Here is a 24,585-nt window from a genome sequence, read left to right as displayed (position 1 = left end):
TAAGGGGGGATCGGGTGGGTTTTAGAGTAGGGGTGTGTGGGTGGTGGGCTGTAATGTTGGGGGGGTATTGTATTTCTTTTTTTTACAGGTAAAAGAGCTGATTACTTTGGGGCAATGCCCCACAAAAAGCCCTTTTAAGGGCTGGTAAAAGAGCTGATTACTTTGTAATTTAGTTTAGGATAGGGAATTTTATTATTTTGGGGGGCTTTTTTATTTTATTAGGGGGCTTAGATTAAACTTCCTGTAATATTTTTTTATTTTTTGTAATTTAGTGTTTGTTTGTTTTTGTAATATAGTTTAGTTTATTTAATTGTATTTTATTTTAGATAATTGTAGTTAATTTATTTAATTAATTTATTGATAGTGTAGTGTTAGGTGTATTTGTAACTTAGGTTAGGATTTATTTTACAGGTAATTTTGTAGTTATTTTAACTAGGTAGCTATTAAATAGTTATTAACTATTTAATAGCTATTGTACCTAGTTAAAATAAATACAAAGTTGCCTGTAAAATAAATATAAATCCTAAAATAGCTACAATGTAACTATTAGTTATATTGTAGCTACATTAGGGTTTATTTTATAGGTAAGTATTTAGTTTTAAATAGGATTAATTTATTTAATTTTAGTAATTTTATTTAGATTTATTAAAAATAGATTTAAGTTAGGGGGTGTTAGGGTTAGACTTAGGTTTAGGGGTTAATAACTTTATTATAGTAGCGGCGACGTTGGGGTCAGAAGATTAGGGGTTTATAATTGTAGGTAGGTGGCGGTGACGTTGGGGGGGCAGATTAGGGGTTAATAAAATTTACTATAGTGTTTGCGAGGTGGAAGTGCAGCGGTTTAGGGGTTAATACATTTATAATAGTGGCGGCGATGTCCGGTCGGCATATTATGGGTTAATAAGTGTAGGTAGGTGGCGGCGACGTTGGGGGCGGCAGATTTGGGGTTAAGAAATATAATGTAGGTGTCGGCAAAGTTAGGGGCAGCAGATTAGGGGTTCATAGGTATAATGTAGGTGGCTGCAATGTCCGGTCGGCAGATTAGGGGTTAATAATTTTTATTATAGTGTTTGCGATGTGGGGGGGCCTCGGTTTAGGGGTTAATAGGTAGTTTATGGGTGTTAGTGTACTTTTTAGCACTTTAGTTAAGAGTTTTATGTTCCGGCATTAGCCCATAAAACTCTTAACTACTGACTTTTAAATGCGGTAGGAGTCTGGACAGGAGAGGGTCTACCGCTCACTTCTTCCAAGACTTGTAATACTGGCGTTAGGCAAATCCCATTAAAAAGATAGGATACGCAATTGACGTAAGGTGATTTGCGGTAGCCTCGAGTCGCGGAAGAAAAGTGAGCGGTGAGCCTCTACCTGTCAGACTCGTAATACCAGCGTTAGATAAAAAGCAGCGTTGGGACCGCTCAACGCTGCTTTTTAAAGCTAACGCAGAACTCATAATCTAGCAGTTAGTTATTTCAAATAGAAGTCCTGTAAGTGCAATTTTTCGCTTTACTATTGCTCCTTGCTTTTGCACCCAGGCAGTTGACACTGGGTGGGTCGACCTGCATAGTGGATATATATATATATATATATATATATATATATATATATATATATATATATATATATATATATATATATATATATATAAAAATATATATTTACAAATACTTAGAACATATTCCCCTATATGCAGAATAGTGGAACGTGAAATACTGTACTTACAGTAAATTCATAGCTACAACCTTTATTAAAAATTGGCTAGATTAAGAGTCTTGCATTATGAGTAAAAAAGCAGCGTTAAAACTCATAACGCTGCTTTTTTACTACCTCTGCTATTACGAGTCTTGCAGATTTAGGGGCACCGCACACTTTTTGGGCCTTACCGCAACTCAACTTACGCAAATTGCGTATAGTCTTTTTTTCTATGGGACTTCCATAGCGCCGGTATTACGAACTTGTCCTGGGAGGCCAAAAAGTGAGCGGTACAGCCTACCCCGTCAAGATTCGTACCGCATTTTAAAGTCAGTAGTTATGAGATTTACACTACAACGCTGTAGCATAAAACTCATAATAAAGTGCTAAAAAGTACACTAACACCCGTAAACTACCTATAAACCCCTAAACCGAGGCCCTTCCGCATTGCAAACACTAAAATTAAATTATTAACCCTTAATCTGCCGCTCCGGACATCGCAGTCACTATAATAAACATATTAACCCCTAAACCACCGCACTCCCGCCTCGCAGACATTAGTTAAATATTATTAACCCCTAATCTGCTGTCCCTAACATCGCCGCCACCTACCTACATTTATTAACCCCTAATCTGCCGCCCCAACGTCTACGCCACTATATTACATTCATTAACCCCTGCACCTAAGTCTAACCCTAACCCTAACACCCCCTAACTTAAAAACCCCTACACCTAAGTCTAACCCTAACCCTAACACCCCCTAACTTAAATATAATTAAAATAAATCTAAATAAAAATTCCTATCATCAACTAAATAATTCCTATTTAAAACTAAATACTTACCTCTAAAATAAACCCTAAGCTAGCTACAATATAACTAATAGTTACATTGTATCTAGCTTAGGGTGTATTTTTATTTTACAGGCAAGTTTGTATTTATTTTAACTAGGTAGAATAGTTACTAAATAGTTAATAACTATTTAATAACTACCTAGCTAAAATAAATACAAATTGACCTGTAAAATAAAACCTAACCTGTTTTACACTAACACCTAACCTAACCCTACAATTAAATAAATTCTCTAAATTAAATACAATTAACTAAATTCAAAACAATTAGCTAAATTACAAAAAAAACCCACTAAATTACAGAAAATAAAAAACAAATTACAAGATCTTTAAACTAATAACAGCTAATCTAATAACCCTATCAAAATAAAAAGCCCACCCAAAATAAAAAACAAAACCTAGCCTAAACTAAACTACTAATAGCCCTTAAAAGGGCCTTTTGCGGGGCATTGCTCCAAAGAAATCAGCTATTTTACCTGTAAAATAAAATAAAATACAAACAAACCCCCCAACAGTAAAACCCACCACCCACACAACCAACCCCCCAAATAAAACCCTAAATAAAAAAACCTAAGCTCCCCATTGCCCTTAAAAGGGCATTTAGCTCTAGTGTGACCCAAAGCCCTTACCTTATATATAAAACCCACCCAATACACCCTTAAAAAATCCTAACACTAACCCCCGAAGATCCACTTACCGGGAGAAGTCTTCATCCAAGCGGCAAGATGTCCTCAACGAAGCCGGCAGAAGTGGTCCTCTAGAAGGGCAGAAGTGGTCCTCCAGACAGGCAGAAGTCTTCACCCAGACGGCAACTTCTATCTTCATCCTTCCGACGCGGAGCGGCTCCATCTTCAAGACATCCGGCGCGGAGCATCCTCTTCCACAACGACAACTACCCGACGAATGAAGGTACCTTTAAGTGACGTCATCCAAGATGGCGTCCCTTAGATTCCGATTGGCTGATAGAATTCTATCAACCAATCGTAATTAAGGTTGAAAAAATCCTATTAGCTGATGTTGGGGGGGGGGTTGTTTGTATTTTTTTTACAGGTAAAAGAGCTGATTTCTTTGGGGCAATGCCCAGCAAAAGGCCTTTTTAAGGGTTATTGGTAGTTTAGTTTAGGCTAGGTTTTTTTTATTTTGGGTGGGCTTTTTTTTATTTTGATAGGGCTATTAGATTAGGTGTAATTAGTTTAAAGATCTTGTAATTTGTTTTTTATTTTCTGTAATTTAGTGGGGGGTTTTGTAATTTAGCTAATTGTTTTTAATTTAGTTAATTGTATTTAATTTAGGGAATTGATTTAATTGTAGTGTAAGGTTAGGTGTTAGTGTAAGACAGGTTAGGTTTTATTTTACAGGTAAATTTGTATTTATTTTAGCTAGGTAGTTAGTAAATAGTTAATAACTATTTAGTAACTATTCTACCTAGTTAAAATAAATACAAACTTGCCTGTAAAATAAAAATAAAACCTAAGCTAGATACAATGTAACTATTAGTTATATTTTAGCTAGGTTAGGGTTTATTTTCAGGTAAGTATTTAGTTTTAAATAGGAATTATTTAGTTAATAATAGTTAAAAGTTTTATTTAGATTTATTTTAATTAATTTAAGTTAGGGGGTGTTAGGGTTAGGGTTAGACTTAGGTTTAGAAATTATGTTTTTTCATGGGACTTCCATAGCGCTGCCATTACGAGTTTTATGATCAGTCTAAAAAGCTTGCTTTCCATCCTATACCGACAAGATCCGTTCTGCAATCTACAAGCAGTAGTTATGAGTTAAACGCTACAAAACTGTAACATAAAACTCATAACTAAAGTGTTACAAAGTACACTAAACACCCATAAACTACCTATTAACCCCTAAAACGAGGCCCTCCCGCATTGCAAATACTATATTAAACTTATTAACCCCAAATCTGCCGCTCCCGACATCGCCGCCACTAAAAATAATTATTAACCCCTATTCTGCCACTCCCAGACATCGTCACCACTATAATAAGGTTATTAACCCCTAGACCCCCGCCCTCCCGCATTGCAAACACTATTTAAATATTATTAACCCCTAATCTGCCGTCCGCCCACATCGCCCTCACTTTACTAAAGTTATTAAGCCCTACACCACCACCACTATAATAAACCTATTAACCCCTAAACCGCAAGCCCCCCAATAAAATATACTAAAGTAAACTATTAACCCCTAAACTGAAAGCCCCCACATCGCAATAAACTAAATTAATCTAGTAACCCCTAAACCTAACGCCCCCCTAATATTAAAATTAAAATTTCCCTATCTTAAATTAAATTAAAGCTGTCAAATTAAAAGAACTAAGTTTAAACTAACAATTAAACTAATATAATTATTAAACTAAAATTAAACTAACTACCAAGTAAATAAAACTAAACATCAAAAAAATCCTAACACTACTATAAAATTACAAACTATCTAATTACAAAAAAATACTAAATTACAAAAAATAACAAACACTTAATTACAAAAAATAACAAATGAAACTATCCAATATAACAAAGACTTACACCTAATCTAATAGCCCTATAAAAATAGAAAAGCCCACACAAAATAAAAAAAAACCCTAGCCTACAATAATCTACCAGTAGCCCTTAAAAGGGCCTTTTGTGGGGCATTGCCCCAAAGATATCAGCTATTTTCCCTGAAATAAAATACAAAGACCCCCCAACAGTAAAACGCACCACCCAACCAACCCCCCAAAATAAAAAAACCAATTCTAAAAAAAACGAATCTACCCATTGCCCTGAAAGGGCATTTGTATGGGCATTGCCCTTAAAAGGGCATTTAGCTCTTTTGCTGCCCAAACCCTAATCTAAAAAAAAAACACCCCAAAAAAACCCTAAAAATACCTAACATTAACCCCCAACGATCCACTTACAGTTTTTGAAGTCCTGCTTGAACGATCTTCATCCAAGCAGCGAGAAGTCTTCATCCAGGCGGCCTTTTCTATCTTCATCCAGGTGGCGAAGTCCTCTTCCAGGAGGTGAGAAGTCAAAATGGCGTCCCTTGCATTCCTATTGGCTGAAAAATTTGATTCATCCAATAGAATGAGAGCTGCTTAAATCCTATTGGCTGATTTGAACAGCCAATAGGATTTTAGTGACTCTAATTCCTATTGGCTGATTCAAATTTTTCAGCCAATGGGAATGCAAGGGACGCCATTTTTAAAAGGCTCCCTTGCATTGGAGATTCAGTGTATGGCGGCGACTGTATGAAGAGGATGCTCCACTCCGGATGTCTTCAGGATGGACCCGATCCGCGTTGCCGGGATCAAGATAGAAGATGTCGTCTGGATGAAGATAGAAGAGGCAGTCTGGATTAAGACTTCTCGCCACCTGGATGAGGACTTCACCACCTGAATGAAGATAGAAGAGGCAGCCTGGATGAAGACCTCTCGCCGCCTGGATGAAGATTGTTCAAGCAGGACTTCAAAAACTGTATGTGGATCATCGGGGATAGTGAGGTTTTTCTAAGTTTTTTTTTTTTAGCTTAGAGTTTGGGCAGCAAAAGAGCTAAATGCCCTTTTAAGGGCAATGCCCATACAAATGCCCTTTTCAGGGCAATGGGTAGATTAGGTTTTTTAGATAGTTTTTTTTTATTTTGTGGGTTTGGGGGGTGGGGGTTTGTAATGTTAGTGGGTCTTTGTAAAAAAAATTCAGGTAAAATAGCTGTTTGACTTAGGACAATGCCCTACAAAAGCCCTTTTAAGGGCAATTGGTAGTTTATTCTAGATTAGGTTTTTTATTTTGGGTGTTTTTTTTAATGGGTATTAGAATAGGAATAATTTTTATTATTTTTGATAATTTGTTTGTTATTTTGTGTAATGTATTTTTTTCATTTTGGGGTGGGTTTTTATTTTTAGATTAGGACTTGGGCAGCAAAAGAGCTAAATGCCCTTTTAAGGGCAATGCCCATACAAGAACCCTTTTCAGGGCAATGAGTAGATTAGGTTTTACTTAATTTTTATTTTCTGTGTTTGTGGGGTGGGGGTTTGTATACTGTTAGGGGGTGCTAGATTTGTTTTGTTTTGTAGCAAAAGAGCTGTTAACTTTAGGGAAATGCCCTACATAATAGATAAGAAATTCTGCCAGTACTAAAATAAAAAGCACTTATATATATATATATATATATATATATATATATATATATATATATATATATATATATATATATATATATATATATATATATATATATATATACATACATATATTGATTCTGCAGTGCTGGATCCCCCCTTAGCCCCCAACCTCCCTGATCCCCCCCATAAAGCTCTCTAACACTCTCCCTCTACCTATTTGCTGCCATCTTGGGTACTGGCAGCTGTCTGTCAGTACCCAGTTTGCCCCCCAAAAATGCTTTATTATTTTTTTTTTATTTCTAAATAAAAGTTTTCTGTAGTGTAGCTGCCTCCCCTCCCAGATCCCTTGCCCAACACTAAATTCCCCCCTCCCTCTGCATCATTCACACATAATGAAAAAGTATTATGCAAATGTGGTGCACGCGCGCCCCCTACCCCCCCCCACTACCGCAAATGTGCGCACTATTGCTGATTAAGGAACAGGAAGTAACGATTGATGGGCCGCCCACCCGCCTCCCAGCAGCAGCTCTCACCTACCAACTATCGTCACTATCGATGGCCGATGCAGAGAGAGCCACAGAGAGTGTCTCTCTCTGCATCGTATGCTTAAAATAGGGTATTGCAGGAGGCATCACTGCAATACCCTGAGAGCTGCTGGAAGCGATCACAATCGCTTCCAGTGTTCAATTAGACTGAGGACGTACCAGGTACATCAATTGTCACTAACTGACAAGTCATTAAGGGGGGTAAACGTAACTTTTATTTTCCCCATAGACATCAATGGGACTGGGTTACGGAGCTTTTCATTCCACGATCGCAGGTGTTAGGCTTTTTTCTAACCCGCTCTCCCCATTGATGTCTATGGGGAAAGCGTGCAAGAGCACGTCAAAACAGCACTTGTATTGTGTGCGGTATGGAGCTCAACACAACCATATCACACACACAAGCCATCTGCTTGAAAACTTGTAATGGCTGCGCTATAGGGGGTTAAATAACGCAACTTTTGTTGCGTTCGTTAATTTCCCTATAGCGCGCGTAACTCGTAATATAGCTGAATGTTTGATGTATTTTGTAGCCCCTCAAATGAAATCTAGAGTATTTCAATGATGATTACAAATATTAGCTCTTATGAGTTGGCAGAGGTGGGGGCACTCAGCACCGGTGAGTACCCCCACAAAAAAGCCCTGCATATACATATTTAAACATGTATATGTATGTATCTCAATATTAAAGCCCTTTACATGACTTTTTTTCTAACACCCGAGATCTCATATATTTGAGCCCTTGTAACTTTTTTGTGCAAATTTGTTAAAATAATTTTAATTAGATGGTGTTATTATTAGTGTAAGTGTACTTTTTAATGTATTTGTTATGTGTTTTGTTCAAATTTATTGTTTCGCCAGTTAACCAGAGCTCTGAGGATGCACTAACCCAACGAGTATTATCTTAAATTGTGCTCAAACGATTGTGTTTACTTTCAACTTGTAATATGAGCGATAAACCTGATCCGTGCAGACAACCCCTTATTGCTTTTGTGCAAACGTTAATCTCGCCCAAAATACAGATATATATATATATATATATATATATATATATATATAAAAATATTAATATTGTCTTATAGTGAAGAACATAGGAATGTGAAGTATTTGTAACGCACCTTCGGGTTTAGTGCAGTTGAACTAGTGCAGTGTCGGGTTTGCATGCAAACGATAAATGGAAAAGGCTTTCTTTAGCGCGCCTCATAGAAGTTATTTGGATTTAACTATGTTAAAGTGCAAAATGAAAATGTTATAATATTATTATTAATTAATATTTTTTATTACTACACGGTTATGTTTAATTGTGTTAAACCCATAAAAAAGGTTAAATATACAGTTAAAGTCAGTTCCATAGCAGCAATGCACTGCTGGGACCTTGCTAAACACATTTAGTTAGCCTACAATAAGAGGCATGATCCTTTTTACAAAGGATACAGAGAGAACGAAATCCATTTGATAAAAGAAGCAAAGTGAAAAGTTTCTTAAAACTGTATGCTCTATCTAACCATGAAAGTTTAAAGGGAAACATTTAATGCACCTCCCTCTAATCATGGGTGCTGTCATATTGGAACCTAGGTTACACATTAGGTATCTGAAGGAGAGTTACTGCACTCTTCTGCAAACAGGTCAGTACTGGAAATTAGCAAGATAGATTGAACATGTTGGCCCCCCCGTGACGAGAGGGAGGTGGGGCATAGCCTCAATACCATGCTGATAAAATGTTTTTAGTGTTTAATATATCTTTAAAGGGATACTAAGCACTAAATACTTATTTATGCACCTTCTTCTAATCATGGGTGCTGCCATTATGGAACAGCAGTGGTCTGAGCTGCAAGGGCTCAAAAGCAGTTTAGGCTGCTTCGTACATTGACCCCTATTACAGTTAATTGGAGAATTAAAAAAGAAAATGTTTGCTTACCTGATAAATTTATTTCTTTTTAGACACGATGAGTCCACGGATTTCATCCTTACTTGTGGGATTTCACCTCCTGGTCAGCAGGAGGAGGCAAAGAGCACCACAGCAGAGCTGCTATATATAGCTCCTCCCTTCCCTCCCACTCCAGTCATTCGACCAAAGTTAGGAAGAGAAAGGAAAAGCCAAGGTGCAGAGGTGTCTGAAGTTTTCAAAAATTAATAACCTGTCTCAGAGAACAGGGCGGGCCGTGGACTCATCGTGTCTAAAAAGAAATAAATTTATCAGGTAAGCATACATTTTCTTTTTAAAGACACGATGAGTCCACGGATTTCATCCTTACTTGTGGGATACAATACCAAAGCTAGAGTACACAGATGATAAGGGAGGGACAAGACAGGGAACCTAAATGGAAAGCACCACTGCTTGAAGAACCTTTCTCCCAAAAACAGCCTCGGCCAAGGCAAAACTATCAAATTTGTAAAATTTAGAAAAAGTGTGAAGAGAGGACCAAGTTGCAGCCTTGCAAATCTGTTCTACAGAAGCTTCATTTTTAAATGCCCATGAGGAAGCAACAGCCCTAGTGGAATGAGCCGTAACTCTTTCAGGAGGCTGCTGTCCAGCAGTCTCATATGCAAAACGGATAATACTCTTCAGCCAAAAAGAAAAAGAGATAGCCGTAACTTACTGATTCCCAGAATAAAAACAAAGTTTAGCACTTACCTTTGTATTCTGCCCGACAGCAGGGCAGCTCAGCAAGTTTAGGAGGTCCTCTCCCTCCCATAGCCCTGTGGAAAATCAGAAAGCCTGAGTTAACATTGCTTAGGCTGTTAGGAGAAGGGCAGCATCAATGTATAGAACAAAGCAGCACTATCTGGCACTACTTTAAAAATAATAAACTCTTGATTCAAGAATCTAATCTAACACCTCACTTTACCTCTTCCTATCACTAACGTAGGCAAAGAGAATGACTGGAGTGGGAGAGAAGGGAGGAGCTATATATATCAGCTCTGCTGTGGTGCTCTTTGCCTCCCACAAGTAAGGATGAAATTAAAAAGAAAGGTTGTGTGCACGGATTAAGCAGAAACAAATTTATTTTCATAGTTTATTTGTTAACAAATATTCTAGACTAAGATGCTTTTTTAAGGTGGCGCTGTAGGGGTTCCAATCTTACTGCTTATCCGCTTTCCCTGTTGTTAAGAAATCACAATAATGTAACAAGTAATGGATGGGACTAGCACAAAAAAGGAAAATACTCACAGGGAGTCAAGTGCCAAATTCAGAAGATTTATTCCAGATTCACAAGTATAATATTACAAGGATTAAAAGCTTTGTTAAAGGATCATGTAGCTCAACATGTTTCAACGATACATTCATAGTTTTAAAAAGCAGATAAAAACATTCCACAATAGCAATTGCTCTGCCATTTTATACCCTAAAAGTTCCTGCTCATCGATTCTCCATTTTTTATCTTGGAGCCTGGAAAGAAGATTTACAATATTTTTAAAAATAAACTCATATTTTTTTATCCACAGGAAAAAAGCATAAATTATTCTCAACTTAATTTTATTGATTTACAGGATTAAATCTTAAATTTGGAATTTAAAAACGTTTTACTGAGTTGAAAAATACATATTAAAAGCTTGTAACCATTCATACATCTGCCTACACCAATTAAAAATAGCAAATTAATGTCATAAAATTCCAATTTCTAGTCCTCTATCAATCCAAATCAGGTCCACTTAAATTTCAAATTAGCATCTGACCATAAATAACCAATTACCGCTGAATCATACTGGCATTATAAAGTTCTCATTCGAGTACTCACAATGTGATAGTCTGCTTCAGTTTGAAAATAACATGTGGTTACCAATAGCCAATAATAGCGACTTTATTCTCACTTTTTAGTGTATATTGAGCCTTGCAAACCCAAACAGGCCAATTTTTGTTGGTCTGTAAATGTTTTGAATATCGGGCCTAAGACACATGTTCATCCTAGATAGCTGTTTACATAGCCCTGAGCTAACCTAACAGAATATATTTATAAAATATTTTACCAGGAAGGATACATTGAGATTTCTCTCGTTTTCAAGTATGTCCTGGGTCCACAAAACATTGCATTGATACAATAGGGTACAATAAAATTAAAAAACAATAATAATACACAATATATGCAAAATGTTTACATAGAACAGGTAGGGAATATATAATCAACCATGACAGGTGCATTCTGTTTTGAGATATGTAGAGAGGGTTCTCTTAAAGGATATTAGGCTTGGGGAAGGTTTGAAAGTGTGCGGGAGGTCGTTCCATAATTGTGGTGCTCTGTAGGAAAAGGAGGATCAAGCTGCTTTCTTTTTGTATTGAGGCAAGCTAAATAATGTGTTTGTACTGGATCGGAGGTTATAGGAGGTGGGAATAGCCGGGGTGAGTATTCTGCTCAGGTAGGGTGGGAGCTTCCCAGAAAGGCTCTTAAACACAATGCAGGAAAGATAGAGGGTGCGTCTGGATTCCAGCAACAGCCAGTTTAGTTCTTTTAGCATGTCACAAAGGTGGGTCCTGTAATTACATTGTAGCACAAAGCGGCAGAACAAGTTATACAGTGTATTAAGTTTATTAAGGTGAGTTTGCAGGTGCATATACCAGGTCCCCATAATCCATGATAGGCATCAGCATTTGCTGTACAATCTTTTCCTTTACTGTAGGGCTGAGGCAAGATTTGTTTCTGTACAGGGCACCTAATTTTGGATAAAGTTTTAATACAAGTTTTTCTATGTGGGGGCCAAAAGATAGATTAGGGTCTAACAAAATACCCAAGTATTTGAAAGAGTGGACTGCAGTAAGTGTGCAATTGGATTTTGTTTTGATGCGTAGGTGGGAATTTTGTAATTTGTGTAATTTAGGACCCGTTCCAAAGATCATTGTGACAGTTTTGTCAGTGTTTAGGAAGAGTTTGTTTTTTGAGATCCACTTTTCTACCTCTGTGAACTGGTCTTGGAGCACTGCTTCAAGCTGCGGAAGATCAGATTTGTTTGCATAGATTACCGTGTTGTCTGCGTACATATGTACAGTTGAAGATTTGCAGACATTAGGCAGATCATTTATAAATAATGTGAATAGTAGGGGGCCGAGAATGGAACCTTGGGGAACACCACATGTGACTGGGAGAGGGAGGGAGTCACTGTTAGATCGGTCCAATACATATGATCTAAACCATGTTAACGGATGATCAGCAATACCAGAGTTTTTTAGTTTGAGCAGTAGTATGTCGTGGTCCACTGTGTCAAAAGCCTTTGCGAAATCAAGGAAAATAGCTCCAGTTAGGTCTCCTTGTTCCATGCTCGTTTGGATGTTGTTGCAAACTTTTAGGAGGGTAGTTGTAGTGGAGTGATTCGGTCGAAAACCTGATTGATCAGGGGTCAGATAGTTAGAAAGTTGGTAATATTCGCATAATTGCGTATGGATGCATTTTTCTAAGATTTTTGATAATACTGGGAGCAATGATATAGGGCGATAGTTAGAAACCAAGGTTAACTCCCCACTTTTATCAATAGGCACTACTCTTGCAGTTTTCCAGAGTTTGGGTATATATCCAGACATCAAGGATTCATTAATTAGGGTTGTGACAGGCTTAGCAATTGCCGGCGCACTGAGCTTCAACAGCATTGCTGGGATTTGATCAGGTCCAGACTGGTTTTTCATTTTTAGATTATTAAGGTGTTTCTTAATGACATTGATGGGTACAGGTCTAAAATTGAACTTCTCTATATTGGGTCTTTGCTGTTTTAGTGGGGCCTGATCCACATTTGTAGTTTCAGGATGCGTGCCATTAATTAGTTTGTCAATCACGGTGGTGGAGCATCCAACAAAATAATTGTTAAAGGCATTTGCTACTTCTAAGGGGAGTTGCAGGTTTTGGTTATCCACTTTGATAGTGGAGGGTTGGGAGTGGATTGGTGGATTTTGTAAGTTATTTATAAGTTTCCAAAACTTTCTAGGGTTAGATATGTTATTGTTCAGATTTTCACAGAAATATTGGGCCTTGGCCAATTTTGTTTGTTTAGTGCATATATTTTGCCATTGTCTATATACACAGTGATCGTTCATAGAGCCAGTATGCTTGAACTTTGACCACAATGAATCCCGAAATTGGTACATTTGAATGAGGTCAGCTGTGATCCAGTTCAAGTGTGCTCCTTTTACTCTCACCTTACGCAGTGGGGCATGTAAATTCCAAACTTGTAGGAGTTCAGACTGAAAAAATTCAATGGCAGAGTCTAGATCTGGGATTAGGTTTAATCTGTGCCAGGGGAGGTTCTTGATGTCATTTAGAAATGATTGAATATTACATTTTTTGAAGGACCTGGTGATTTTAACCTTGGGAGATGATTTATTTGCCTTTATTTTGCGCATGCAGTACACTAAGCAGTGGTCATTGAAATTGTTAGGGAGAACACCTGCCTCCTGGATTCGGTCAGGAGAAGTGGAGAGAATCCAGTCGAGCAGGGTATGATTATGGCTTTTGATGTTTATGCGAGTTGGGGAGGAGATTAATTGCGTTAGCTGCAAAGATTTAAACAGTGAGCGACAACTGTTATTTTTTGTATTCAGCCAATCAATATTAATATCTCCAAAAAACAAAATTTCACTTTTTAGGTTTTGAGCTATGGATTCACTAAAGAGAGTTGCTATGTCCGAAATGGAATGCACAGGGGAGCTAGGTGGGTGGTAGATTCCTGCAACAATGATTGATTTACTGCATGGGATCTCAATTTTGCCAGAAAGGAAATCAAAAGTGGCAGGAGAGCTAGATTTTTGTATGGGGTGAACTTTGTGGAATTGTCAACATAGATTACAATGCCGCCTCTCTTTGCTCTGTCATTTCTATGGCATGAAAACCCATTTATTGCAATGGCAGAGTCAGGTATTTTTGCAGTTAGCCACGATTCAGAGATCACAATGATTTTGGGCTTGTATTGCAAACACCAAGCTTGCAGTGCATCGATTTTTGGTAGTAAGCTGCGGATATTACAGTGCACAAAAGAGAGGCCTTTTATAGCTGGAAGGCAAGGAATGGAATTTGCTGGGGGACCAGGGTTAGACTCTACATTTGCAAGGGCAAGTAACATAAGGAATAGGAATGTGGACATAGTTTTTCTTAATGGAACAGAGAGCAAACAAATGATGCAGGCAGAAATTAGCAGGCGTGGGTGGAGACCTAGCTGTTACTGTCGCAACATGCAGAGTGAGTTTAACTCTTGGGGGTTAATATCACCACTTCTCATATATCACAAACAGAGCATCCAAGATGTGTAATATAAAGTCACAGCATGATGTAGCAAAGCAAAGCAATGAAGCATGTAAAGATGTTATGACTGTGAAAAATGTGTCAGGCTGAAAATATCAGGAAAACCAGGTCCTGCATATATAGATGCTTTTAATAACACTTAGGTGTAATGAGCCATTCAACCCACAGACCCTAGTAAATGCAATCAAGCTAGGGAAATGAAGAGCGTGTGATCCTCATTCAAAGCAGACTCTGAATACCACTCCAGTCACTCAAGAGCTAGTCATTGCTGTACATACAGAGGCAAGCATAGGAAATAAGTGCAGCAAGCGAAGATATCATTGATAATAAATATATTGAGTTGACGAAACAGGGTAGGTAGCGGATATCAAATGAATCCAATTCAAATAGGCTGGAGAAAAGTACTTATACAAGGTAACAGGGCTCACATGCAGATATACAACCATGTATGGATTATTGAAAAACAAGAGCCCCAAGCCGTAATAAACAACAGTCGTTGGTTACTCACTACCCTGTCTTGATCTTCCGTTAAGAAATACGCTTGCGTTCCTCAGTTGCAGTTTTTGTGCTGTGTATCCGGCTCCAACTCTGCTCAGCTGGTCTCCACTGTAGTGACACGCTGCTCAGCTCCTCCTCCGGCCGTGACGTCACCCGGCTGGGCAGACCGTTGTCGCTGTGAACCGTGTTATAGGAATGGAGTCCCAGTACTCCACTTAAAATAACAAAAAAATATCCAAGATAGTTCCAGCAGACAAGAGTGCTATTTGAATAAAAAGCAAGCTTTATTAGGACAGGTTAAAACGAATACAAAAATAGGCAGACTCCTAGCAAAACAGTTGGGAGTATCAAAAATAGGTCTGACCAGTTTCAGCCAAATAGGCTGTAGTCATAGACATGTTACACCTATGCAGGTGCAATCTATTTAAAACCCTTAGCTCCTCCCTAGGGAGGTGATAAAAGAAACAGTCTCCCAACGTTTAACCCTTTAAAGAGGAATATATACATGAATAATGTGAATACATAATATAAATAAATAGGATGAAAAAGCACACTGACAAATAATAAACGCCCCCTGTTGGTGAAAGCTAGGTCATATTAAATATAGTCAGTAGATATAATTGCCTATAATGATGAAAAAATTATACGGAAAATAAATGGAAAAGCCCTATATAATATAATGAGATAAAGGTGTTCAAGCTCAAATAGTTAAATGTACCTATATGCAAAACAGACTAATGAGCGTCACATTTGGGGCTTAAAAAGAAAAAAACTATACCATTCTTATTGATATCAAATGTGATGAGTATAGATAACTTGTAAGAAGCATGAAGAGATACAATGTGTTTAGCTAAACTTAGTTTAGTCCTACATATTTAGCTAACCTTAATTTAGTCTTGCTTGTACACTTCTACAATAAAGGAATCACTCTAATGGACATTTGGATCACTTGGGGTATTGATATGAATTACCATAAATAGGGTTATATAAATAGCCTGTAGAATATGAAAAAATCCAACCAGGATTGAATATCTCATCTGGGTGGAGACAAATAGGAATATGAAGGGCTAGGTAAAACCCTAATCTGGGGATTGAATGTGAATACTACTATGGAGTTACATGTATAAACAAATAAGATAACAGAAACAAATATTACTCCATATGTGGTTATACATTTGATGTATGTAATCTATCAGTGCTGCCAATAGTTGATAATGTCAAATTCTGAGTTGAATCCCCTAGGCAGCAGGCAACCAAGCTTATGAATCCAATAGATCTCCTGTCGACACAATATGCGAAATTTGTCACCTCCCCTAGGGGGTCTGACTATTTGCTCAATTGCCTGCCACCTAAAGGATCCAACTTGACCATGATGGACCTCCAAAAAGTGTTTTGACAGAGCATAAACTGCTCTGTCGTGAGAAATGTGGGCTAAATGCTCTTTGATACATGTCCCTACCTCTCTGGTGGTTCTACCCACGTACTGCCGGTGGCACAAGGTGCACTCAATGAGATACACCACGAATTTACTTCCACACTTCACACAGCCCTTGGCCTCAAAGGTTTCCGCCTCAGTAGCTGACGTGAAGTGGGTGGCAACTTTGATGTGGTCACATGAGCCACAAGACCTCTTTCCACACCGGAACGTACCCTTGAAATGTAACCAGGAACTCCTGCTTGGTTCTTCCCTGAGTAAACTAGGGGACAGCAAGTTCCCTAGGGTCAAATTCCTCCTGTATACAAAATTACAGCCATCTTTAATTACATTGCGTAGGGATTTATCCCCCCGCAAAATAGGGATGTTCTTCCTGATTATGTTGCAGACTTGGTGGTATTGATTAGAGTATGCAGTGATGAGAGTGGGTACATTGTGTGTTCGGGATGTGCTAACTTTTTCACCAACTGGACTAGTAGTCCTGTGGAACAACCTAGACCGATCAATCTGGTCTACCTCATGTCGTGCTCTCCTAATTACCTTTGCCAGGTAATTTCTTTCCCGTAGGCGCTTGTCAAGGTCCTCACTTTCTCTATCACAGTCCTCTCCCCGGGAACAATTGCGTTTGATGCGCATGAACTGACCTTTAGCGATACCTCTAAACACGTGTTTAGGGTGACTGCTATTTGCATGTAATAAAGTGTTCCCGGAGATAGGCTTGCGGTAGAGTGATGATGTAACTCTGTGGGTGTCAAGGTCACCCGTCAGTGTTACATCCAGATAGTTCATAGTACTATGATGCCACTGGTAGGTGAATTTTAGACCTACTTCATTGCAATTCAATTGGTCCACCAATTCCTGTGCTTGTGTCTCACCTGAGGACCAGACGATCAGAACGTCATCTATGAACCTCAGGTATTTCCTGATGGACTGAGTGAATTTATTTCCTCCCCCATAGACGTGGAACCGCTCCCACCAGCCCATAAAGAGGTTGTCGTAGGAGGGGGCAAATTTCGCCCCCATAGCGGTTCCACACCTCTGGAGGTAGAAGGTGTCTGAAAACTTAAAAAAATTATGTTGTAACAAGAACTTGATAGCTCTTAACACAAAATCTTTGTGTTGAGAATCCAGGTCTGTGCACATATCCAAAAAGAATTCAACGGCTTGGAGTCCAAATTCGTGGGGAATACTGGAGTACAATGCCACCATGTCAATGGTTATCCAGCTGTAATTTGGCTCCCATCTAGTTTGTTCAAGTTTGGATAGGGCATGAGCTGTGTCTCATACATAGCTGGGTAGTCTATGTACCAATGGTTGTAAAATGTTATCGACCCATTTGGACAGTGGCTCCATTAATGAGCCGATACCTGCCACAATGGGTCTTCCCTGCACATTTTCGAGGCTCTTGTGGACCTTCGGGAAATGGTGGAAGATGGGCATCACCGGGTTGTCAACTAACAAGCAATCAAAGGTGTATCTATCTATGATGCCCATCTCCAATCCATCATCCAGGAGGTCCCTCAAGATATGACCAAAAGAATTTGTGGGGTCCCTGGGCAACATAGAGTAAGCCTCATTGTCGCCCAATTGTCTCAGGGCTTCCGCAACATAGGCGTCCCTATCCATAACGACAATGCTACCGCCCTTATCAGATTGTCGAATGACAATATTGATGTTATTCTGGAGGCTAGTGATGGCCTCTCTTTCCTTTCTGGTCAAGTTTGAAGTGTGATTCTTGTTTGTTTGGGAGAGAGTGGTGAGGTCCTCCATGACTCTTTTATGAAACACCTAAAGACTCTTACCCCTAATATGTAAGGGATAAAAGTTGGACGCAGATTTCAATTTGTGTTGGTGTATTTTGTCCTGAGGTATATGGTTTATGCTTCCTGATAAGTCCTCTAAATTTGTAAGGGCACATATGTCAGCAAAAGACATGTTATCAGAGAACTATCTATCTCTGATTCTGAAAATTTTTTCCTAAGTGTTACATCCCTAACTAATCTGTTTACATCCAGGTTGGTTTGAAACAGGTCAAAATTCCTGGAAGGGACAAATCCCAAACCATAACTTAGTACTTTCCTTTCAAGATTAGTTAGCTCATAAGTGGACAGATTTATGACTGTGTTATCCATCATTGATACCTGTGTCGTGGAGTTCCCCTGTTCTCCCTCAGTTGGTATCTCTGTTGCTGAAAATCCCCAGTGCTGAGTTTCTGTGTATTGCCCCGTCCCCCTCCCCTGGGTCGTCTCGGGCCCCACTGAAAAACCTGATGTGTAGTGTCAGAGCTATCACCGGTACCCTGGGGGTTAGTGGTCATATGGTAATGGGAGTTACCTCTTCTCTGGCGCCTGCCCTTTTAGGAACAGCCCCTGGATTTACATGTTCCTTAAGTATGCCTCTTGGTGGTTTGTCACCCACTGTGTTCGATGCTATGCATGCTTGGTTGGTTAAGGTTACCTCATCCCCATCAGAGCCAGAGTATCCATCCGAGTCAAAGCTAGAGGCAAACCTCTCTTCATCTGTCAACTCTGGCTCTGAGTCGGAGAAGGCCACTTTCTTGGTTACTTTAACTTTTGGTTGTTGTGTTTTCTTAAGTGAGTGGTCTAAGTGTCCCCCCTGACCTGTGGCCTGGTTGTCTAATTTGTTGTATTGTGACTGGGACCAGATCCTACTTCTCTCTTTACGTCTCCAGATGTAAACTGTGCCCTTAGAGTAATCTTTCTGGTCCCTAAGGAACTTGGTATGTTTCACATGAATAATTCATTTTCTAGACTCCTCAATCACCTTCCTAAGCGTTTCATCAAATTGAGGGTAAATTTCATGTTGTTTAAACATATTCATGTCTGCTTGGAGCAGAATTATCTTATTTTTAACCTCTTTGAGTAACATATCTTTATATTCAATTAGTAAGGCAATAAGTTTTAAAGAGCAGTCAGTGAGAGTCTTGTTCCAGCGTTCTATAAAATCCACATCTTTAATGTCATAGGTTGGAAATTTGTTGATCCTTAATCCCCTGGGCACCATTTGCATATTGATGTACTTGGATAGGATCCACTTGTCCCATTTAAGTCTTTGTTCCTTAAGTTTCAGTGTTTCCATGTCATAGAAATTATCCCCCAATTTAGTATTAGGTGTATCACGGTCAAACACATCCTGTAATTCCAGCAAATCTAAGTCCTCATCATCAGACTCTTTAAGGGAATAAAAGGAGTCTGTTGCTGCCATATTGTCCATAGATAAATAAATAAATAAATTAGCACTCAGATAAAATTGTGTAAATATATACACCGGGCTGCCAGTTTAATTAGCAAAAGAAAGGCTTAATATTGGTCACTCCGGGGGGAAGTGTATATATTAAGTAAATATATATACACCAACCGCTGCATCAATCCAGGGAAAATAATAATGGAACAGAGAGCAAACAAATGATGCAGGCAAAAATTAGCAGGCGTGGGTGGAGACCTAGCTGTTACTGTCGCAACATGCAGAGTGAGTTTAACTCTTGGGGGTTAATATCACCACTTCTCATATATCACAAACAGAGCATCCAAGATGTGTAATATAAAGTCACAGCATGATGTAGCAAAGCAAAGCAATGAAGCATGTAAAGATGTTACGACTGTGAAAAATGTGTCAGGCTGCAAATATCAGGAAAACCAGTTTTTCTTAGGCCATATAGTGAATGGCATACTCTATAATTTTGTGAGGTGGAGGTAGGAGGGTTATTTTTTATAACTCTCCACCAGCACTCAGCAGATAAGTTACAGCAACAGAGCAGGCCATGGTGTATGATAATTTGTTTTTCAGTTTGAGGTGTGTGCTTATGGCGGTAATGATGTGAACAAAATTGGAGTGAGAAAAGGGTTGTCATGAATATCAGTATGGATTCATGTTAGTGCTATGAGGTGTGATAAACTGACCCATCAAGAAAGAATTTATTTGCAAATTATGGTGGAAAATAAGTATTTGGTCAATATCAAAAGTTCATCTCAATACTTTGTTATATATCCTTTGTTGGCAATGACAGAGGTCAAACATTTTCTGTAAGTCTTCAAAAGGTTGTCACACACTGCTGCTGGTATGTTGGCCCATTCCTGCATGCAGATATCCTCTAGAGCAGTGATGTTTTGGGGCTGTCGCTGGGCAACACGGACTTTCAACTCCCTCCAAAGGTTTTCTATGGGGTTGAGATCTGGAGACTGGCTAGGCCACTCCAGGACCTTGAAATGCTTCTTACGAAGCCACTCCTTCGTTGCCCGGGCGGTGTGTTTGGGATCATTGTCATGCTGAAAGAACCAGCCACATTTCATCTTCAATGCACTTGCTGATGGAAGGAGGTTTGCACTCAAAATTTCACGATACATGGCCCCATTCATTCTTTCATGTACACGGATCAGTCGTCCTGTTCCCTTTGCAGAGAAACAGCCCCAAAGCATGATGTTTCCAACCCCATGCTTCACAGTAGGTATGGCGTTCTCTCTCCTCCAAACATGACAAGTTGTGTTTCTACCAAACAGTTCTACTTTGGTTTCATCTGACCATATGACATTCTCCCAATCTGCTTCTGGATCATCCAAATGCTCTCTAACATACTTCAGACGGGCCCGGACATGTACTGGCTTAAGCAGGGGGACACGTCTGGCACTGCAGGATCTGAGTCCCTGGCAGCGTAGTGTGTTACTGATGGTAGCCTCTGTTACATTGGTCTGTTACATTGGTCCAGCTCTCTGCAGGTCATTCACTAGCCCCCCCCCCCCCGTGTGGTTCTGGGATGTTTGCTCACCGTTCATGTGTTCATTTTGACCCCACAGGGTGAGATCTTGCGTGGAGATTATCGAGGGAGATTATCAGTGGTCTTGTATGTCTTCCATTTTCTAATTATTGCTCCAACAGTTGATTTCTTCACACCAAGCTTCTTGCCTATTGCAGATTCAGTCTTCCCAGCTTGGTGCAGGTCTACAATTTTTTTTCTGGTGTCCTTCGACAGCTTTTTGGTCCTCACCATAGTGGAGTTTGGAGTGTGACTGTTTGAGGTTGTGGACAGGTGTCTTTTATACTGATAACAAGTTCAAACAGGTGCCATTAATACAGGTAATGAGTGGAAGACAGAGGAGCCTCTTAAAGAAGAAGATACAGATCTGTGAGAGCCAGAAATCTTGCTTGTTTGTAGGTGACCAAATACTTATTTTCCACCATAATATGCAAATAAATTCTTTCCAAATCAGACAATGTGATTGTCTGGATTTGTTTCCACATTTTGTCTCTCATAGTTGAGGTATACCTATGATGAAAATTACAGGCCTCTCTCATCTTCTTAAGTGGGAGAACTTGCACAATTGGTGGCTGACTAAATACTTTCCCCCCCCACTGTATGTATATATATATATATATATATATATATATATATATATATATATATACACACACATACATGTGTGTGTATATGTATGTATGTGTATACATATATATTTACAAATAAATACACATATATGCAAATATATACACATATATAGACATGTATACATACACACATACACATATTTTTAACATATATATATATATACAGTATATATATGTATGTATATATATATATATATATAAATATCAAACCCTTTTCCATTTACCATATCACTTTTTAACCATTTAGAAACCTTTTAATCAATATTAACAGATTTTTTATTAAAAAATGTATATATGAGCGTAATAATTGATTTTAATATGTTTTTGATGAGTTCCGTAAACATTTTTTTAACCCTTACACTTTACTTCAAGTCGAGCTAAATATTCTATTGTAGTTCCGGCTTGCGCTTGAACGCACATTATAACTTACAACTTGTAATATGAGCGCTATTTAGCATAATCACACAATCTCCATTGAAAGTATAGATTGCTCTTTGGAGATGTCAGCCATGATAACCCTTCTCTGGTAAATAGGATTTATCATGGACTTGTAATATCAAGTTGCGCGCATCCCATACTATCATTAATGTGCCACTTTTAATCTGGCCCTGTATCAGGACTTTTTGTTTTGGTAAGATCGGTGATGGGAGCAGCCCTTGTTAGAAAGTGAGTAATAAATTGTTGGTAATAACCAACAATTCCCAGGAAAGCTCTAATCTGTTTTTTTTTGTTTTTCCTGAGTGGCATAGACCATCTCTGTATTGCTCCTATCTTGTCTTCTTGGGGTTTCACAACTCCCCTCCCAACAATATAACCTAAGTATTAAGCCTCAGCCAATCCAATAGTATACTTCTATGGATTGGCTGTTAATTTGTCTCACCAGTTTGTCTCTTTACAGACAGGCAGTCATGCTAACAGGGTATATATAAGGGCATATGTATCAAGCTCCGAATGGAGCTTGATGCCCCGTGTTTCTGGCGAGCCTGCAGGCTCGCCAGAAACAGCAGTTATGAAGCAGCGGTCACAAAGACCGCTGCTCCATAACCTGTCCGCCTGCTCTGAGCAGGCGGACAGACATTGCCGGAAATCAACCCGATCGAGTACGATCGGGTTGATTGACACCCCCCTGCTGGCGGCCCATTGGCCGCGAGTCTGCAGGGGGCGGCGTTGCACCAGCAGCTCTTGTGAGCTGCTGGTGCAATGCTGAATACGGCGAGCGTATTGCTCGCCGTATTCAGCGAGGTCTGTCGGACCTGATCCGCACTGTCGCATCAGGTCCGACAGACCTTGATAACTAGAGGCCATAGAATTGATTTAACTTGAGTGTTGTTAGCACTCAATAGTGCTAATATTTTTGTGCTCCACTTATAAACTAGCCCTTTATAGGGACATTAAATGTTGAGTTTAATGTCCCTTAAGTATGTTAACAACAACAATTATTTAAATTAGTTAATAATGTCTTTCTTTTCTTAACAGAAAGATGATGATGGGACACATCATTTTGTCACCTATGAAGTACATGAAGGTTCCTGTGGAGTGAAAAGTGCTCTACTCTGGCAAGAATGTCCTTTTAATACATCTTTAGAGGTAAGTTATGTTAAATATTCAATCTTTTTATCTAATGAACTTAAAGGGACACTAAACCCATTTTTTTTTCTTTCATGATTCAGATAGAGAATGCAATTTTAAGCAACTTTCTAATTTACTCCTATTATCAATTTTTCTTCGTTCTCTTGCTATCTTTATTTAAAAAGCAGGAATGTGATGCATAGCAGCCGGCCCATTTTTGCTTGAGAACCTGGGTTATGCTTGCTCATTGGTGGGTAAATGTAATCCTCCAATAAGCAAGCGCTATCCATGGTGCTGAACCTAAAATGGGCTGGCTGCTAAGATCTACATTCCTGCCTTTAAAATAAAGATAGCAAGAGAACGATGAAAAATTGATAATAGGAGTAAATTAGAAAGTTGCTTAAAATTGCATGCTCTATCTGAATCATGAAAGAAAAAATTTGGGTCCAGTGTCCCTTTAAAGAAACGTTTTTTAAAATGATAACAAAACATGTGATACATATTAAAATAAAGTATTACACACAGTGCACACATAAATAATATATATATATAGTTTGTTAGTCAGGGCTTTCTATTATAAATTAGATTTTTTTTAGATGCCCATATCTTTTACCTGGAATGATATATTTGGGTGAAATTTAGCAGTTATATCTGGACTGGATATCACTAACAAAAAAACTTTCAAGGAAATTTATTTAGTACTTTTTAAATATTTGAGATTGAAAAAACATGGGTGGGAGTTAAAAATCCCATAGACTTAACAGTTGCACCGAAACTTGACATTTTGATATCTTGTTGAAAGCTAACTACCTTACATTGGGTGAAAATGTGTATGATTATTAGTTTTTGTTATATTTGTAAAAAAATATCCATAGCCATTTTCGACGTATGCGCAGTTGGTTCTTTTTGGGTAGCCTGTGTTTGTCATATAGCCATTGCTACCAACCAAGTAGAGCTGTGCTAGGAATGTGCCAGGAACCAACCAAGTAGAGCTGTGCCACACGAGCAGTAACCCCACAGTAAAAATCACTATACAAAACCCCCAACGCATTCACTGAAAACTGCACCTCTGCACCTATAACTGTTAAAAAAAGTATACTATTAACTCCTAAGCTGCCACAACCCCAATGCAAAATACACCTACACTATTAACCAGTAAACTGACAGAGCTCTACGCAAAAATTCCCCCAGCTGCTAACCTCCAAAACAAAGTACCCCTAAAAAACAAAAAATCCTATCTTAAAAAACAAAGTAGGGGGTCGGAGCTAACCGCCG

General features: G+C 38.7%; 1 protein-coding gene across 1 annotated transcript in view; it reads left to right on the top strand.

Annotated features, from left to right (window-relative positions):
• Nucleotides 1-24,585, top strand: part of LOC128656335 (kininogen-1) — a 386,172-nt gene that overhangs the window by 60,883 nt on the left and 300,704 nt on the right. Inside the window, exon 2 of the mRNA XM_053710185.1 lies at nt 23,218-23,328. Within this exon, the coding sequence (XP_053566160.1) occupies nt 23,218-23,328 (111 nt within the window). The remainder of the gene's footprint in view (nt 1-23,217; nt 23,329-24,585) is intronic.

Source organism: Bombina bombina, chromosome 4 (genome assembly GCF_027579735.1).
Source record: "Bombina bombina isolate aBomBom1 chromosome 4, aBomBom1.pri, whole genome shotgun sequence".
Classification (NCBI taxonomy): Eukaryota; Metazoa; Chordata; class Amphibia; order Anura; family Bombinatoridae; genus Bombina; species Bombina bombina.
Note: the sequence above shows the minus strand (reverse complement) of the source record. Positions and strands in the feature narration are given on the sequence as shown.